The sequence below is a fragment of the Nomascus leucogenys genome, chromosome 12 (assembly GCF_006542625.1).
Source record: "Nomascus leucogenys isolate Asia chromosome 12, Asia_NLE_v1, whole genome shotgun sequence".
In the NCBI taxonomy this organism is placed as follows: domain Eukaryota; kingdom Metazoa; phylum Chordata; class Mammalia; order Primates; family Hylobatidae; genus Nomascus; species Nomascus leucogenys.
The window spans coordinates 77,182,798-77,204,131 of NC_044392.1; the positions used below are offsets into that span (position 1 = coordinate 77,182,798).

Below are 21,334 nucleotides of genomic sequence, written 5' to 3' on the forward strand. Positions count from 1 at the left end.
TTGTAATAGATAGATTGCAAAGGTGACTTCTGAATCATTGCTTAATATTGCTCAACCCATTTTCAAAATCATGCTTCTTTATTCTATGAAACATGCCTATGCTTTCCTCTTTCTAGGCATCATTGTTTAACCTCTCTCAGGCTCCCTACCTTTCCCCTTCCTTTCTGAGAATTTCCACATCATCTATTCAGTATTTTTCTTAGTTAGTTTCTTAATACTGGAACCCTTCTATTAAAAAGCTTTAATTAAATACTAATCCCTCAGCTTGCCAGTCAGAATCCTCCATAATTTGGTTCATGCATATTTTTCAAATATATCTTCTAATAATCTTTCCCAAGTGAATGAATTACCTCAGCCAAATTGCCAAGTCATTACACCAAGCCCTATTGTGAACTTTCTTGAATATTTACTCATATCAATCAAGAATGATGTGGCTATGATTCTCTCTTGTCTTAGACAAGTCACAACCAGAATCATTTTTACTGTTACCCATTTAAAGCTGATGCTGGACACCTTAACCTGAGATGACTTCTTACTCTGATGCTAAAGCATCTTGATATCAGGAAGCATATACTTGTTTTTTCAAAAAAATAAACATACACATAACGCTTTATATTTAGAAGACATTCAATAAATTCTTACTAACTTAAAACAATTTTTTAACCTCCTACAAATTTTATTTTGGTGAAAGGGTTACACTTAGAGTCATGAGAGTGTTAAGAATTATTAGACAATTTCATGGCAGTAGTAGATCAGGCACTCGTAGTTTGACAGCTATAGAAAAATCATGAGCCATAAGTATAACTTTAAATATTTTATTTGTTGAAATTTTTCAAACGTGTCTCTTTTTCTTCTTGTGATATCATTTTATGTGCAATCTTGAAACCAATTTGGGGCCCATGAAACAATCAATATTCTTGTGGAAAGATACTTAAGCGTTTAATTGGATTATGTTTTTTTTCTCTGCTTCTTTACCCCAAGTATCCTTAAAAGTGGTCTACCAATTGCAGATCACATTTTTTTTTGCATGATACTGTTTTTATATTACAAGGAAACTTCTAATTATACAATGGGAATTTTGAGTCATGGAGTCAGTCAACAAATATTTGTTAATGAATCACGTCAAGTGTTTCTGTGATATCATGTAGGAGGAGGAAAGAATACTGACAGTGACTTTGAGATTATTTCTAACAGTGATGACCTGCTCAGTTGCTTTTACTAAGTGAAGAGATCAGTGGGCTTCAGCAGGAACTAAGTATGTTTGCTTAGGAATAGACTGATTAATTCTAAGTTAGTAATTTCTCATTTTCATTATTATTAAGTGAAATTATCCAAAACCAGAAAGTAAGGTCAAGGACATGACTGTGTCTTTTTATTATCATACTAAAGTATTGTTTAAATACAAGGGAACAACTAAGTACTATTTAGTTTTCTAGGAGAAAGAACCATTGGCTCACTTCTCTATTTATTCTTAAAAATTCAACCTATGAATGTACATGTTAACTAGTAGATTTACGTCAAGTAGAGATGCAATTTCTATTCAGAAGAAAAATGACTCCAAAAGTTATGTTTTATTGCCCTACAGGTCATTGCCCAGTTTTGTGTATAATCTGGCTATTTTATGCAATTATTCCTTTATTAAATTGAGTATATGATTCCCACTCCTTTAAATGCATGCTTTAAAACATAACAGCTTTTATTAGATATTTTCACTTCCCATTCATTTGTTCATGTAAGTGAAGCTGACAATTCACCTATGTCTAGTACATTTGCAGTTTCAACCATCACCAAAGTCAATTTGAGAACAATTTTATCACCCCTAAAAAAACCCTCCATACTTATTAGCAGTTATTGTCCATTCCCTCTCAGACCCCCACATCTATGATTTACTTTTAGTTCATTTTTGTGTTTGGTGTGAGATAGGGTCAAACTTCATTCTTTTGCATGTGGATATTCAGATATTCCAGCACCATTCATTGAAATGAATATTCTTTCCAATTGAATTGTCTTAGAACCATTTTCAAAAATTAATTGAACATAAATGTGAAGGCTTTTATCTGGACTCATATTTATATCACATTGATCTACATGTTTATCCTCATGTCAGTACCATACTATCTTGGTTATGTTAGCTTTACAGTAACTTTTGAAATCAGGAAGTGTTAGTCCTCTAGCTTCATTCTTATTTTTCATTTTAGCTATTCTGGATCCTTTGGATTTTCCTGTGAATTTTAGGATCAGCTTGTCAATTTTTGCAAAATCAGCTGGGATTTTAGTAGAGATTGTATTGAAATTTTAGATAAATTTGGATAGTATCATCATCCCAATAATTAGTATTTTGGCCCATGATCATGGAATGTATTTTCATTTGTTTAGGTATTATTTAGTTCCTTTCAACAATTTTCTGTAGTTTTCAGAGTATAAATTTGAACTTTCTACAGTTTTTAATACATATAGTTCTGAATAATTTATTTTGTTTGTTGCTCTTGTAAATGGAATTATTGTCTTGATTTTATTTTTCGTTTGTTCATTACTAACATATTGAAATACAATTAATTTGCATTTTAATCTTGAATCCTGTAAGTTTGCTGTACTTTTATTACTTCTCATAGTATTTTAGTGGATTAGTTAGGGTTTGTATATACAAGATCATTTTACATGGAAATAGATATAGTTTTTCCCTTTCCAATCTGGATAACTTATCTCTCTCTCTCTCTCTCTCAACCAATCTCTCTTTCTCTCTCTTTCCCTCCATCCCTCCCTCTCTCCCTCTCTCTCTCTTCCTCTTTATCTCTATCCCTCCCCACTCTGTCACTTCCTCCTTCCTTTTATGCCTAATTATCTAGCAAAAATTTCAAGTGCTATGGTGAATAGAAGTTGTAAAATTTAGTGTGATGGCTGATTTTATGTGTCCGATGGATTGAAACTTTGTGTGCCCAAGTATTTGGTTAAATTTTATCCTGGATGTTTCTGTGAGAGTGTTTTTGAATTAGATTGACATTTAAATCAGTAAGGTTAGTAAAGCAGATAGCCCTCCCAAGTGTAGGTGAGCCTCATCTAATCAGTTAAAGGACTGAATAAAACAAAAAGGCTAGCTCTACCCTGAAAAATACATAATTCTTCCTGTCTGACTACCTTTGAAATGGAACATTGGCTTTCTCCCCTACTCTTGGACTAGAACTAAAACTAAAACTTAACTGGTTCTCAGGCCTTCCAAGTGAGACTTGAACTAAAACATTGGCTCTTCTGTGTCTCCAGCTGGCAGACTCAAATTGCAGATCTTGGAAATTTGCAGGTTCCTAATTGTGTACCAGTTTCCTATAATAAATCTCATATGTATGCACACACACACACACACACACACACACACACACACACACATACACACACATATATATGTATACACACACACAAACACACACCCCACATACATCCTATTCGTTCTGTGTCTCCGGAGAACTTTGACTCCTTGATTAATGCAGTGAACATTCTTTTCTTGATATTGGAGGAAAGCATTCAGTTTTCACCATAAAGTGAGATGTTAACTGTAGGTTTTTGTAGAGGCCTTTTATTAAGGTGTTGAAGTTTCTTTCTGTTTGTAGTTTGTTAAGAGCTTTTGTCATGAGAGATGTTGAATTTCTCAAGTGCCTTTTCTGCGTCTTTTAATATGATTGTGTGATTTTTTGTCTTTTATTCTACCAATACGGTATATATTTTGATATAAACCAACCTTGCATTCCTGAGATAAATCCCTCTTGTATGTTCTAGAAGTATTTGTCAGAAATTAGCATAAATTTTTATTATATGTTTTATACAATTCACCGATTAAGCCATGGCAGCCTCAAATGCCCTTGACTCAGATTTTACTATCTTTATTCTGTTTGTTAATGAGGTAAATATAACCTTTCACACATTTTTATTCTCTGTGTGTAAGATATTTCTGTGTTAACTTTTGGATATTATACTTTGACAGCTTAATGATTTATTATTAACCTCTTTTAGACACTACCGAAGACTCTGACAAACACAATGGTAAATCTGATCCAATTTGGGGGAAGAAACAGATCCTCATCTCTTGATTAAAAGAAATAGACTTTTAACTTATTAAGCTTTTCATTGAACTGATGGAAAGACCACAACTAAAAGAACTATGTAATAAAAACTACTTAATATAAAGTGTAATGAATCTAATGGACTAGCTATATGTCCTCCAGCTTATATTGAAAAGAACTTTTGTGTGTGTGTATGCATGTGCGTGTGTGTGTTTACATCAAGTTATGGACCGTAGCTGAATAAGATCACTGTAACTAGATTCTATAATCTATTGATCCATAAACAGTATACTTTAGTATGAATCCTGCCTCTGCCACTTATCTGCTTTATGATCCTTTGCTAATTATTTACCCTTTATATTTCAATTTTATTGCTTGTGAATTTAATTTCATACCACATTCTTACTATATATTCAGAAAATATATGTAGAAGAACTATTCTTATATGGCAGACGTAACTGTTCATTGCTGAAGGGACACTGAACAAGACAAATACTGTTAAACCACCACGAATGCTGTGAAAGCTGTGCATTAGCTTTTATTTTAAAATGTTTATTTAGTTCTAAAATATCAGTTTGATTCTTTTTAAACAGATTCCAGTATTCTGGTGCTATTATTAATTGTTTCTTTGTCTTTTCTTTTCCTGAATTTTCATCAAGGTTATTTTTAAAAGTCTTTTTTTCTGACTTAAATTTCTGGATTACCTAGGAGTTTGCTTATTTTATTTATTGTTTTCTTATTACTATCAGGCATTTGGTCCTGTCTCTTCTTGCATCTAGGAATTTTTGATCGATCAATGGACATCCTATATAGTGAGAGATGATAACAGTAAATAAAATAATTGGTGCTAAGAGTAAATAAAAGTCTTTTAAAGTGCTGGAGATATGTTAAAGGGTCAATAAATAGTAAATGTCATTGTTACTTTTTGTTATCATCAGTATTCTGTAATCACCAGGAATTTGTACTTATGTCTGAGGCTTTTCATGGAAGCAATGTCTGTGCTTTCAAAGACCTTCAAAATTATTATAAATAAAAGCCAAAGGAAAAATAAATGCAATATGTTTGTATTGTTAAGTGCATTCTATCAGCTCTATTCTTAAAATGTATTTTAGAGCAGTTTTAGATTTATGGAAAAATTGTGACAGTAGTACAGAGAGTTTCCATATGCACTCATAATTACTCCTATTATTAACACCCTACATTAGTATGGTACATTTGTTGCAATTAATGAAATAATATTGATACATGATTATTAGCTAAAGTCCCTAGTTTATTCACATTTTCTTAATTTTTACATTTTTTTCTGTTCCAGGATATCATAAAAATCACCACAATACATTTACTTGTCATGTGTCCTTAGGCTTCTCTTGTCTATTAAAATTTGCCAGACTTTTCTTGTTTTTGATGTACTTGATAGTTTTCAGGAGTACTGGTCAGAAGCAATTCTTCCTTTTGATTAGAGGAAAACATTCTCCCAGATATTCAGCTTATTATTCATTCTTTTTTCAGGAAATAATATGTTCCAAAAATAATGAAAGCTCTGGCTGCTTTTAATTTAGTTAAGTGGAGGATAACCTGAGTACAACCATTTTTTGTTGTTTTAAAGTTTAGGTTTTGAATTTGTTCAGACAATGCCATCCAATTTTCATTTGTTAAAAAGTGAAACGAATAATTTTTGACAAGATATAGTTAGATGACTTGTAAATGAAAACTATTTACAGAACATGTATTATATTTTAAACTTCAGTTTTCCAAAATTGATTAGTTATTCATTTATCAACATACTGTGCATTGAATATTCCTATGTGTCAAATACTCTGCTAAGTTTTAATTGATGGTTCCTGATAGTAGTATTGAAACCTATGTGTCTTATACACATCATTATCTTCAATCTGATTACCTAGTAGAAGAAATAATGTTTGTCATAATTTGGCTGTTTACAGTATATTTTTAAGTAGTAAAATTTTATTTTGTATTAATTTTGCAGAACTATTATGGAGCTGCTAAGATGATTTTTTCTGACAACCCACTTGGTCTGACTTGTGGAATGGTATGTCCAACCTCTGATCTTTGTGTAGGTGGATGCAATTTATATGCCACTGAAGAGGGACCCATTAATATTGGTGGACTGCAGCAATTTGCTACTGAGGTATGTATGATATACACGACATCCCCCCACTACCATCACCATGCAAAAATATCTTAAAATAACTTTAATCCTTGGTGCTCTGTTGATACCCAACATTTTTAGTGTGACACACAGCTCAAGTATGTTTTGTACAACAAACTTTATTTTTATTCAGCAGCTTGGCTACAAAAATGAAGTTTATAAAACCATATGTCAAATTAGTTGCAATCCCAGCAGGTTATTAAAATACTTTGACTGAAATTCTATAAATTAGATGATCCGAAAATAGAACTTATTCATTAACTTTATATGGAAGTATGGCAAGGAGACCCTCTTACGAAAAGACTATCTTTCTTAACGGATTATTTTCCCTGAAACTCCCCTTAATCTTTAAAGCTTAAAATACAGCATATTTCATTGTATTCTTTGAGTAATAAAGGTTAGAGAATTTTCAAAAACCCTGAAACTGAGTAATGTTATTTAACCACATTAATAATGTCATTAGATTTTGTGAACTTATAGATTGGATATAGTCTTTTATTTGGGTAAAAAATGTATAATGAAATAAAATGAAAGCACTTTTTTTTCCTATTTATCCCATAGACTTTGATCCTGGCTTTCTCTTTAATGAATCATTTGTAAAAACTTTGATTCTCCAGACACTCTTGGGCTCTCTGAGGTCTCCTATTTGGAGTCAACAAGCAGGTTAATTCCCATGTATCATTTAAATGATCAGCTTATATGAAGGGTATAGTAAGATTTTATAATCTTTGGGGACTAGTTGGCTAGAAGGTCAAATTAAAGTGCCCGTCAATGTGTTCTTTCATTTTAGGACCCTTCCCATAATATTCCTCAAGCTTAAGTCTCACTTTGCTTTTAGTAATAAATCAGGGTTATTCCCTTCCTGCTTTCTGACAGGTTAATTCTAAAGAAGAGCTCCTGGGAATAAGAAAATAGAAACAATTCAAGGTTGTGGATTGTTGCAATAAATTCTGGGATTTAATTTCTTTTCTTACCAAATTCAAAATTGCATTAGGCTTACCTGACCAGTACGAAGTATGATCTTTACTGCCTGTGAAAATCCTTAGTTGATGGAGAAGATTCACTTGAATTCCTCCTCACCTTTCTTTGGGGACCCATTGCCTCTTCATTAAACCAGGGCAAGCTTTCACAGATGCACTCACATACTGTGTATATCAACTAACACAGCATTTTAAAACAAAATGAATTAAAATGATATCATTAGTTAGTAATTGATCTGGTCATGAGAGGTGTGTGTGTGTGTGTGTGTGTGTGAGAGAGAGAGAGAGAGAGAGAGAGAGAGAGAGAGAGAAATACATTATTCCTCTGGAAACTCTCACATGGTTTTAATTCTTTTCTCTGGGAACACCATCCCTCTGGGAACTCTTACTTGGTTCTACCACTCCCTTCCCAGAGCAGAATCTATTTAAGACAGAGACATGTGCCTTCAGAACAGAATTTGTTAGAAACTCACTAAAATTTGAGAGTGGTCACACTTAGGTCTTGCCATAAGTATCACCTAATGAAGAGTTAGGCATAGATTAGGACTGCAGTAGATGCATTTTAAGTGCATCAAGGAATTTAGAATAGGAATGTATCTGCCTATTTCATTCCAATTATAGTTTGTATAACTGTGATTTCAATATCAAATTATAAATTAAAAATGTCCTTGTGGGAACTACTGAGAAAAGCTTTTTGTCCTTTTTTTTTGGGGGGTTGGCCGATTATGGTGCCTGATTTTAGAAAGTCCTGTATTCCCTAGGTCAGTGTGTGGTTTACTTAAATTTGCCCAGCTGTCAAAGTTGTTAGGAAGTTTAAAAAGCAACAACACGAGTAACTACTTTTTCACTGATATTCATGGAAAAAAGTACAAAGTGCAAAATGTTATTCTTTCAAACTACTAAACTATTGACATGAGTATTTAAGTTGAAGTGCAATATGATGCAAATAATTTTATGTTTTGATTGTTTGATAAAACAATGATTGTTTTTTGACCTTTAAAGAAATACAAATCTATTTTTTCAACCAAATTAAGCAAAGGTTAGGAAAGCAGATTACAATAGTATGGTATTTTTCAAAATTGTTTTTCCTTTGACTTACAAGTGATTTTTAAAATACCAACTCAGTAGTCTGCCATCATTGGTTAGGTACATACCTTATTCTTCTCCAGTTTAACATGAGCGTGTGATTTGGAGGGACCATAGTGGAAAAGGAATAAATCACATGATGCATAGCCTTACGTAGAATCAGGAGGCCAGCTGCTTTTTTTTTTTTTTTTTTTTTTTTTTTTTTGTGGGGTTGGGGGTGGATCTTGTGTTGTCATTCCTATTCAATCTTTTGCTGTTTCCACATTTGTGGTGTGAACAAGCGACCTTCCTTCACACACTGGTGTGTTCATGTAGTAAACAGGCTACCGGGGTGATTGTGACTCACTCTAGGAGGCACTTTTTTTCCCTAGTAATATTTTAATCCTATCATAACATTGTTTCAATAAAATAACTGGGAAATAATAGTTTGGTTTAGATTTTATCAGTCACATGATGGTTTTTGAATTTCTCTGCACAAATATAACCCTTGAAAATTTTATTTTGAAAATTATTTGTGTATTTATTGGAATTTTGAAAGAATTATATATTATTTACATTTAATAGGCCACCTAGACTCTCACTGCCTCTGAAATTTAATTAATGCATTGTTGGAAAAGCAGAAGGAGATGAGAATGCATCTTTTTACCCATTGCCTAAAGTTGGAAAAAAATGATTTTACATAGAAAATTAGCTGCATGTCAAATCAGTTCTCTTCTACTGATTAAAAAGTTATGGAGGCAATTTAGAAATATTAAAATTAAAAAACCCCAGTCTTCCAGAATTTGTGTGTCAAAATGAATGAGAGCTGGAAAATTTATACTTAAAATTACCACCTCAATTCTGAATTTTTAGGAATATACTGGATTATGATATTGACATCTAAATATAGAATTTGTTTCACAAAAACATTTTATAAGATTTTTCTAATATCTATGAAATATACCATTTTATGGTATATACCTCTTAGCACTTTACTTGTATTTAGATTTTATACTTTTATTGTACTAGTACCCAGAATCTACAAGAAACTCAAACAAATCAGCAAGAAAAAACAATCCCATCAAAAAGTAGGCTAAGGACACAAATAGACAATTCTCAAAATAAGATATACATATGGCCACCAAAAATGTGAAAAAATGCTCAACATCACCAATCATCAGGGAAATGCAAATTAAAACCAGAATGCAATACCACCTTACTCCTGCAAGAACGATCATAATTTAAAAATCAAAAAGTAATAGATGTTGGCATGGATGTGTTGAAAAGGGAACAAATGTAAACTAGTACAACCACTATGGTAAACAGTGTGGAAATTTCTTAAAGAACTAAAAGTTGATCTAACATTGGATCCAGCAATCCTACTGCTGGGTATCTACCCAGAGGAAAAGAAGTCATTATGTCATTATATGAAAAAGATACTTGATCACACATGTTTATAGCAACACAATTCACAATTGCAAAAATGTGAAACCAGCCCAAATACACATCAGTCAATGGTTGGATAATGAAAATGTGATACACACACACACACACACACACACACACACACACCATGGAATACTACTCAGCCATATAAAGGAACAAAATAGTGGCATTCGCTGCAACCTAGATGGAGTTGGAGACCATTTTTCTAAATGAAGTAACTCAGGAATGGAAGCCAAACATCATATGTTGTCACTCATAAGTGGGAGCTAACTTGTGAGGACACAAAACCATAATAATGATACAATAGACTTTGTGGACTTAGGGGGAAGAGAAATGGTGGGTGGGAGGATGAGGGATGAGACTACCCATTGGGTACAGTGTACACTACTTGGGTGATGGGTACAGCAAAGTTTCAGAAATCACTACTAAAGAACTTACCAATGTAACAAAAAGTCACCTGTTCCCCAAAAACTAATGAAATATTTAAAAATGTAAGAAATTGCTGTTGTTTTAAGCCAAAAAAGAGAATGGAACTGACATGCAATTCTAGATGAAATCAGGTGACTCATTCAGAAAAGAGTTGTCTTTAGATTTTCCTTTTTTATGTTTCTTAAATTTTTTTTTTATTTTCCTTTTTGGCTCTCAGCAAGTTTCTAAACTATCACCTCTCATTTGACTTTACTCAATCCTTGTATCAACATATACTATTTGCAGTAATGCAATAAATACTTTGAAATATACAATAAATGATTAACACAGTTACACTATTGTGCTACTGAACAGTAGATCTTATTCTATGTAAGTGTATTTTTGTACCCATTAACTATCTGGAATTGAATTGGATTTTTCATTAACACAAATAAATGACAAATGCTTGAAGTTTTGGATATCTCAAGTTACCTTGACTTGATCATTACACATTGTATGCATCTATCAAAATTTCACCTGTACACCATACACATTTGCCACTAATATGTATTCATAATAATTAAAAATAAAAAATTAAAAATTGAAGAATTTTTTTCATGTAGTATATAAAATGTATTTTATTTGCTTTAGATTGAACATATATTATAGATAAAATGCTAAAGGCCATGATATTCCCTTCCCAAGTCAAGCACTCTGATTAATTGATGAATCTTGTCTATGTTTTATATTTCCTAAGAAATAATTGTACAAATAATGTGGAATTCTCAAATGAATGTTGAAGTTTAGAAACTTTCTCATCTGTTTATTGACCATTCATCTTCCTCATCTGTTTTAAAAAAATTTATTCTTTGTACATTGTGTCGTATGTGTGGTGATGGAGGGATCTAATGATATAACACACCCACCCTGGATTCTCTACAGAAAGCCCGTTAACTCAATTCCATTTATTGTGTAGTTTGTTGTTTCCAGACTGATTTGTAATAACTCTAATTTTATATAGTAAGATCGTATGTATGGATTTGTCTGCTTTTGTTTTTTTTTGGCAGGGTTCGGAGCTCTTTATTTTTTCTTTACATTGATCTATTTACGCATCCATTCACTGATACAAAATGTATTAATTGCTACAGTTTTATATTTTTATATATGATGGGGTGTTTTATTCTTGATTTACCATTTTCAGAATTTTGTTAACTATTCTTATGCCTTGATAACATGAAGATGGGATATTTCTTAAGGGTTAAAGAAATAATATACTATATATTCCAAGGGACTGTAAACATTTATTTCTATATTTTATCAAGAGTAGACACAGTTAGAGTTAAATTAGTCCAGTAAATATACACTAATACAATTAAAAATGTCAAGTCTTATGAGACTACATTAAAGAACATTTAACAATTATTTAAATTACATCAACGTTTATGTTTTGCTTAAACACGATAATAGTTTTGAAGAATTGGGAATGGAGAAGGAACTTGTTCACTCAAATTAGTATATGATTGTTTTAATAGAGTAAATATTACTTCTACCATATCTTCACCTTGGATATGGAAGTCACTGAAATTCTTAAACTTTTGTATTCTACAACTATATTTTAGGAGAATATAGAAATATGTATTCTAATGAACAATAGAGTATTGCAGGTGTGCTCTGAAATAATGTATTTCTGTGATAAATTTCATCTGTCAAATAGAAGAGTGGAGACAGAAATATTAAGTGCAAGCCCCATATTAAAAACAATCATCAAAAAGATGAGTATTTGTGCATAAGCTGAAAAGTGAGGTTGGAAATACTCTAGCTGTGTATTATGTTGATTGCTTTATAAGTAAGATGATCAAATGACCGAGATAGGTTAGAGAATGATCAGGACATTATTAATAATCAGTCCAGTACAGCAGGAGTAAACTAAGACCACCCCAGGCAAACTGGCTTATGTGAATACCCAGTGTAATAAGAGCCCACTAGGTAAGGATTCAGCTAATCAAACTAACATTGATTGGGCATCGATCAGCACTATGTGTTGTTGTAGACTGCTTCTTTACTGTAAGTCCTAGGAAACATTATAGTTTCTCAGGAAATAATCAAAGCCAAAAATTGAAATAATGTAGTAAATGAAATAAGACATATATCTTTACATTGGCATCCTTGGACTTACTGTCTAATCTTCATTAATTTTTGTCACATGGTTTTGGAGGTGATTAGACCTTAGTGCAAAGGAATGTATCAGGCAGGGAGAAAATGCAGTTATATTGTACTTGCATAGTGCTTCAGTGCATTTTTGTAATATCTCACTCTAAAATGCTGATAAACAACGCTGAGGGCATGCAAAACAGGTAATGTTTTTTCCATTTTGTTCGTAAGGAAACTAAGAATCATAGTGGTTACAAAATCACAGCTAATGCTAAATAAACTCCCAGTGTCCTGCACAATGTTGAGTACTTTATTTAGAGCTTGATTAATCCTCAAAATAAGTCTCCAAGTAATGTCATTATTTCCATTTTACATATGAGTAACAGGAAGCTCCAGGAAATTAATTAAATTCCACAACATCACATCTAGTGAGAGGCAAATCTAGAATACAAACCTAGTGGTTTAATTTTCATTACTTCGCAAACTCTTACTTGCCCCAGATAATGTTACTAGTCAAAGACAGAGGCTCAGTGTGAACCCTGGTTTTCTGGCTGTAAGGCCACAGTAGTATCTGTTGCATCTTCTAGACTAGCCAAATATACTTAGTCACCCTACCTCACAAGTCCTTGTTTTTCTGTTAGATATGAAGCTACTACATTGAAATAGGTTGGGTAAGACCAACACATATGGCTTAGTTTTTTTTTTTTTTTTCTTTTCTTTTTTAACTTCTATAGCTGGGAATGAATCTAAGTTTTATGGGGCTTCAGATAACAAAATGTTGGGTTCATTCTTTAGAAATTACATTACAGCACTACTGAAAAATTTAAATACAGGGCCTTAGAAGGGGTCTATACGGGCCAGGCGTGGTGGGTCATGCCTTTAATCCTAGCACTTTGGGAGGCCGAGGCAGGTGGATCACAAGGTCAAATCAAGACCATCCTGGCCAACATGGTAAAACTCTGTCTCTACTAAAAATAAAAAAAATTAGCCAGCCATGGTGGTGTGCACCTGTAGTCCCAGCTACTCACGAGGCTGAGGCAGGAGAATCACTTGAACCCAGAGGCAGAGGTTGCAATGAGCTGAGATCGCACCACTACACACCAGCCTGGCGACAGAGCGAGACTCCATCTCAAAAAAATAAAAATAAAAAAAGGCGGGTTCTATGTGACGAGGGACCTTGAAGCGTTAAGTGTTTATCTGCAGTTTTATTTTATTTTGGAATGCCTAAGTATGATTTTGTGAAAGCTGTTATACAAGTAAATTTAGGAATAAGCCTAGCACATTTATGATACAGTTTGACAAACTGATCGATAAAATCTATCAGTTCATTATGTAATCTAAAACTAAGATACATTATCATGATAATGAAAAATTAATATATATAGCTAATAACTTTTTGCAGGTCATTTATAAATAGGATATAGATTAAACTATAGTTGTTAGATTAATGATATATCACACTTGCCCTATTATCCCAAAGTTTTATCACTTTAAATGAGATTTCTCTATACTACTTGTATTTAAAATAGTACTACCAATTATTTGTGAATGTTTTTTACCAACACCCAACCCTCAAACACAAAGGTGAATTATTTCTGAGGGAAGTAAGATATAGATGAAAAATATGCATTAAGCACTAAGAAAATAAGTATTTTTTACCCTGGTAAAATGTGTCTCTCTGGAATGCAGATACAAGTAACATCTTTGAAGACTTGATTTGTGTCTCTCCTTTTACTCTTAATGCAATTATTAATAGAAAAGAATAACGTCTTGATAGAATTCACTAAATATCTGACATTCTTCTCCAAAAATCTTTAGAAATCTATTAAAATATTCCTTACTGGCACAGTAGTTTATAATAGAACTGTGGGGCCAGATGAATTGCTAGATGATTTTCATCACAATATTTTAGTTTGTTTTAAAACTGTATCTTAATATCTAGAACTTAAAAATAAGCTACAGTGATTTGGGGGCAATAACTTTGAAATTTACCAAAATTGCATGGTTAAAATTATTTGCGGTTACTTTTTTTCTACATTAGTTTTAAAAAATAAATGTAAATATATACAATTTCGTGGGCAATTTACAGTTTTAAAAGATTCATTGGTTTAAGCTTCAACAACTTAAAAATGTATATACTTTCATAAAAATATTTGATGACTAATAATATAGAGTGGTATAAAGCAATATTATTGTATCAACATGAATCACTTGTAAAAGGCATGATGCTATAAGTTAACATTTAAGCCACCCATTTATCTTCAAATAATAATGATAAATAAAATTTAATTGAAGTAGAAAAAAGATTAAGAGGTGAACTGAAAAACAAATATAAATACCTTTTGGGCCAGAAATGTTATAAAAACATGGGGACTAGGTTATTCTCTGCTAACTTCTGCTGGGAAGTGGTCTAGGGTAAACTTAAGCGCCAAAAACATCTTGCATGGTAGAGGACTGGACTCAGCTCCACCTCATAGAAAGTTCAATAAAAAAATAGGTGCAACTGCTGTACAGAGCTGAGGCTTATAGAAAGCTGCAGAAAGAAGCAGAGAAAGCTGTACAGCAGGTATTGTGGGCATGTGTCTATGGTACAGTGATGTGGTTCTGTGATACCTCTAATCACCTTGGACTGGAGCCCTGCACTTTAAGAAACCTGTTTCTGCAGTGGGAGAGAGGGATAGGAGTATTGTTGATTGAAGGCCACCACATACCTGATAGGAAGCCGTAGGGAGAGTGCACCAAAAGAGGAAAAATTCACTCAACATAAATGAGAAACAAAAAGGTGGAAACTACGTTAGGAAAGATAATCTATTAGTGATAATTTAAAGACTTACCTGATGGTACCTGACTTTATCCTAATGAAACACAAATAATATTATAATCAGGCCTTTAAAATTAATATGTATAAAATAATATCCTAAAATGAGATAAAATAAAATCAACAGTGAGTTTAATATAAAAAATAGTTGACTGTAAATTTACACTATAATGACAATCTCAATAGAAAAGGTCAGTTTTGGGCTGGATAGAGGCACAAATTGCAGAACTAAAGAAATAAAAAGTAAAAATATGGTCTGGGTATTCAACCAGAGCACAATAAAGAGATATGAATGAATGAAAAGTTTAATAGAGAAGTTCAGAAGCTTCTAAGACTCCAATACACATGTAAGAGGAGCTCCTAAAGTAGAGAGAGAGAGAGATTGGCACAGGAGGAGCCTTAAAGCAGTTATGGTGGAAAATTTTCCAGAAGAAAGGAAAGATGAAAGGTCTTCACCTAGATACAGGGTTGTGGTAATATTGTGCAATACTAAACATAATGAGAATCAGAACTTCAAGATAAAGGGAAAACAAATTACTTGAAAACCAAATGACAATTACTCTGACCTTAGATTTCTCATCAGCATCTACTAACAGTTATTCTTTAGAAGGAAGGAAACAAATGTGGAAAGAAAGATAAAAGAAACGATGTATAAAAATATGGTTGTGAATATAATTAAATATTGATCCCAGAGTAATTATAACTTATTTTGAGGTTTTAAAAATAAAGATGTAAAAAAAGGTTTTATAATACTGACAAGGAAGTGTTTTGGAAAATAAAAATAATGAAAAAATCTCTTAAAAGATGTAATATTCATAAACATTTATACACATGACAACATAACTTTACTTAAAATTTGTAAGATTTATTTGTATAAAGTTTATTAGATTGATTTAAGATATCTATACTTTTCTGAGCCTAACGTAGAACAAGTCCATTATTTTCATGCACTTGCAGAACATTTATCAAAACTGACCATGTACTAAAAAACAGTGCCTTATAGTCCCCGACTTACAGTGATTCAACTTAGGATTTTTTGACTTTAAAATGGTGTAAAAGTGATACACATTTAGTAGAAAACTTACTTCAAATACTCATTCAGCTACATTATTTTTAACTTTCAGTACTGTATTCGATAAATTACATGAAATATTCAGCACTTTATCTTATAACAGGCTTTGTGGTAGATTATTTTGCCTATCTGTGGGCTAATGTAAGTGTCCTGAGCATATGATTTTGGATAAGTTTCTCATAACCAAACTATAAACACTTACGTTTTCAACTATATTTGGTCAGTTTTAACCACTCTATTCAATTGGTTTATCAAATATCCAATATAACTTTTGTATAGTCATAATAACATGGACTATGATCTTATGAGTCAGTTCCTTTGTATAGAAAATGAACACTCATACCTAAAGTCAAAGATTTTTAGGATTGGAGATACAAATACTAAGTTCCCCAGAGAGTGCCTTGTAAAGAGAAGGCATTCATCACAAGAACTTATCACCATTGACTCTAATCTTCACAATAAATTGCTGAAGTAATCATTACTCTTTTAACTTTCAGAGTTGGTATTTAGAAAGGTGAAGTACTCTCTAATATAACATATATATTTTTTGTTGTTGTTTTTAAGATTTGGCTTAGGTGTCAATTTCTCTTCCGGGTGGGTTTACCTTCTCAAATACTCTGAGAGCACCATTTGTGAAAATTAACACTGTACCAGACAGGCTGCATAGTAATATAGTTTATTAAAAATATTTAGGACATATGAGTGCTCTGTTATCCAGGGAGCTACTTACTGGAGAGTCTATGTTTTTATTCATACTGGTGTCTAGGACATAGGAGGTACATAAACAATACCTACCAAATTGAAAAGGAAACTGAATGAAAGAATATTCTGATTTCAGCTAACAAAGTATTTTTAACCTGCCAGATGTATCTCTCAATGTCTGTTTTAATAATATGAAAATTATGGAAAAAATCTTTGAGAATTACTAATACAGTAATTTTGATAAATAAAAATTTGACATGACGTGAAGTTTTTATCATTTTTAATACATTTGAAACACAGTTCTCACTTTTGGTGTTCCTGGTCTAATTGTTGTGAAGAAAACTATTTGCCAAGAAGCCCAAGTATATTTCTTTTCAAAGAATGAATGCTGTGATTAGTATGTACTCAGTATTTCCTTTGACTTGTTTTACAAAAGGAAACAAATAACAAAGAAAAATTACAGAGAAGCATCTCCTACAAGGTATGTAATTTGAGGTAACTTACTTTTGGATGCACAAATAGCAATCTTTCTTCATTCAGGCATTCAAAAGGTAACAAGACATTCATCCCACTGATTAAGTAACTCAAGAAATTGAAACCAGCAAAAGAAAAACTGATGTATTATTTTTATTAAGATTTATGTTAGACCTACACTGATGAAATAACATTCCTTTAGAAATTACCAGAAATTATTTTTATTTTATAATGAAATCAAGCTAAACACTTGCAAGAGTATAATCCTCTTGTGAGGTACGCAGAATACAATCATACTGTTAAAATTTATCCTTCAACTAGTAGAGATGTTCTAAAATTTCCAAGAATATTTTACTTCTCATGACTTCCCTATAGTATATATTTGCTATTGTTTGGTTAATTAGAACAAACAGAGTAATTGAGGAATAATTACAGCTGTCAAACATTTATGTTTATTTTCATTATATACTCTTTTAGAAAGCAAGAAAAGTTAAAATGAGCGAGAGTTACCCTCAAATTTGAATTGGTAAATATACTTTTATTTACAATGCTTTGTCCGTTTTCATTTATAGAACACTATATAATGATTAGAAAATTATACTATTTCTGTCTCCAGAAGGTGAGGAGACTTGGGAGAAAATCCTGTGGCTCCTCTCTGCATTGCAATCTTTCCATTTTAAATATCAGTATAATCTCTCCCTTTCTTCAAAGTAATGTGAAAATTATGGAGAAAATGCTGGTAAAGTCAATTTGGAGTGGTGAAATAAATGCACTTTCAAGATGAATATACAAGAAAATTAATATTAAAAATGTTCCTCAAGAATGTACTATGTACCCACAATATTAAAAAATTTAAAAAGTAAAATTAAAAAAAAATACCATGTACTTACAAAGTAAAAAAATTAAAAAGTAAAATTTAGAAAAGGATATTCACTTGTAGATAATTCTTCTTCATTACCACTGAGGTAGAACTGTTTTCCTTGGTGAATTTTACTACTTTGTTTAAGCATATCACTGGAGTCCAGGAATTTTGAAATTCATCAAAATCTTGAGTGCCTATTAAAATAATCTTAAAATAGTCCAAGTGATAACAATATTTGCAGGGAAGGGAACACCTTAAAAAGAATACAAATGCAATGTTATAAGACAAGAAAAGGAAAGGAAACATATACAGAGAAGGAAGAAATAAAACTGTCTTTGTTAGCAGATGACAGAATTGTCTATGTAGAAAATTCCAAAGAATCAACAGAAAAACTGGAACTAATACAGAATTTTGACAAAAAGGTATATAAGATTAATATACAAAAGTCAGCCACTTTCCTTTACAATAGCAATAAATGATTAGAATTTGAAATTAAAAGTATACCATTTACATTTTCATCCTTAAAAATGAAATACATAGATATAAATCTAATGAAATATGTATAAGATGTATATGAGAAAAACTATGAAACTGTGATAAAATAAAAAAAGCTAAATAAATGGAGACATATTCCAGGTTTCCAAATAGAAGACTTCTTATTTTCAAGATGTCAGGTCTTCCAAATTTGATCTATAGATTCAGTACAATCCCAAATCAAAATCTCAGGAAACTATTTTATAGATATTGACAAACTGATTGTAAAGTTTATATAGAAAGGCAAAAGATTAACCAACATAATATAGAACAACAAAGTTGGAGGACTCAGACTACCTGATTTTAAGACTTACTGTAAAGCTGCAGTAATCAAAACAGTGTGGTATTGTTAAAATAATAGACAATAGATCACTGAAACAGAATAGAGAGCCCAGAAATAGACACGCATAAATATAGCCAACTTATCTTTGACAAAAGAGCAAAGGCAATATAATGGAGAAAGGGTAGTCCTTTCAACAAATGATATTTGTACTACCCTACTTCCATATGTAAAAATGTGAATCTAGAAACAGACCTTACACCCATTGAAAATTAATTAAAGATGGATCATAAACCTCAATGTAAAATGCAAAACTACAGAACTCTTTGAAGATAACATGGGAGAAAATGTAGATGACCTTGGGTTAGACAATGACTTTTTAGGTACAACATCAAAGGCAAGATTTATAAAATAAATTATTGATAAGATAGACTTCATCAAATATAAAAAATTCTGAGCTGGGTGTGGTGGCATGTACCTGTAGTCTTGGCTACTCAGGAGGCCGAGGGAGGATTGCTTGAGTGCAGGAGTTTGAGACCAGCCTGGGGAGCATAGTGAGACTCTCATCTCAAAACAAACACGGAAAAAAAATTAAAACTTCTACTCTGCAGGAAACTGTCTTGAAAGAAAATGAAAATACAAGCCACAGACTGGGAGAAAATATTTGCAAAAGACATACCTGATAAAGAACTGTTATGCAAAATGTCCAAAAGTCTCTTACAACCCAACAATATGAAAACAACCCATTTAAAAAATGATACAAAGACCTTCGCAGATATCTCACCAAGAAAGATATACAGATGGAAAATAAGCATCTGAATAGATGCTTCATATATATCATCAGGGAAATGCAACGTGAAACAACAATGAGATACCACTATACTATTAGAATGCTTAGTCTGCTCAGTTTGCTACAACAAAATAGCATAAACCGGATAGCTTATAAACAACAAAAATTATTACTCTTGGTTCTGGATGCTGGGAATTCCCAAAGTGTTTGTAGATGTATAATATGCTCATAAGCTGCTTTCTGGTCATAGGCAAAGGCTTTTTACTGTGCCTGTCTCACATGTGACAGGGGCAAGGTATTTCTCCTGGGGTTGTTTTTAAGGGAACTAATCTAATTGAGGAGGACTCCTCATGACCTAATCACCTCCTAAGTCTCTCATGACCTAATCACTTTTTAAAAACCCCACCTTTCTAACATTTGTGGTTAGTTTTCAACATATGAATTGAATGCAGTGGGGGCGTGGACACAAACTTTCGGAGGAGACCAAACAGCCAAAATGCAGAACACTGACATCACCAGATGCTGACAGGATGAGGAGAAATAGGAACTTTATTCTTTCCTGGTGGGAATGCAAAATGGTACAGCCAATTTGGAAGACAGTTTTAACAGTATCTTGCAAAATTAAACATACTCTTATCATATGATGTGGCAATTTACCCCAAAGAGTTGAAAACTTACGTTAACATGCAAACCTGCACATGGATATTTATAACAGCTTTATTCATAATCACCCAAATTGTTGAGATATCCTTCAGTAAGTGGATACGTAAATAAACTATGGTACATACAGATATCGCAATATTATTCAGGATTAAAAAGAGAGGAGCTATCAAGCCATGGAGAGACATAGAGAAAACTTAAATGTATGTTACTAAATGAAAGAAGCCAATCTGAAAAGGCTGTATATTGTATGATTTCGACTGTATGGCATTCTAGAAAAGGCAAAACTATGGAGACACTAAAAAGACCAGTGGTTGCTGGGGAGAAGGTGAGAGAGGGATGCATGTGGAGATTAAGAAGATTTTTAGGACAGTGAAAGAAACTATTGTGTATGATGCTGTAGTCCTATGATGCTATTTTCATAATAAATTTGTGCAAACCCATTGAAGGTTCACTGGTTGTAATAAATATACTGAAATGTACCACTATGGGGAGGATGTTGATAATAGGGAGGCAGTTCTCTTAATGCACCAACTACCTTAGTTCTCGGGTGGCGGGATAGCATGGTGGGGAACCAGATGATGTAGTTCAGTGTTTTTTAAATGCTTCATGAACAATTCTTGGTTTGTAAAGTGAATTTATTAATTAAAATAACCAGCTATTTTTGTTAGTAGATTGACTAGAATATATCAAAATATATTTTATCAGAATGTATGAATTTAATATATTAAAATATAACATTCTAAGTGGGTTAGGAATGACAAATTCATATAATTGTTTCAGTTATAATTTCTTATTGAAAAATTAGAGATATATAGTGAAATTTTTAACGATTACTGTGAAAATGTGATAATAACAGAGTTTTTTCTC

The 21,334-nt window shown here is 32.2% G+C and overlaps 1 protein-coding gene across 1 annotated transcript in view; it reads left to right on the forward strand.

Moving 5' to 3' along the window:
- Nucleotides 1-21,334, forward strand: part of DPYD (dihydropyrimidine dehydrogenase) — an 806,347-nt gene that overhangs the window by 199,005 nt on the left and 586,008 nt on the right. The window contains exon 5 of the mRNA XM_003260094.4: nt 6,040-6,201. Within this exon, the coding sequence (XP_003260142.1) occupies nt 6,040-6,201 (162 nt within the window). The remainder of the gene's footprint in view (nt 1-6,039; nt 6,202-21,334) is intronic.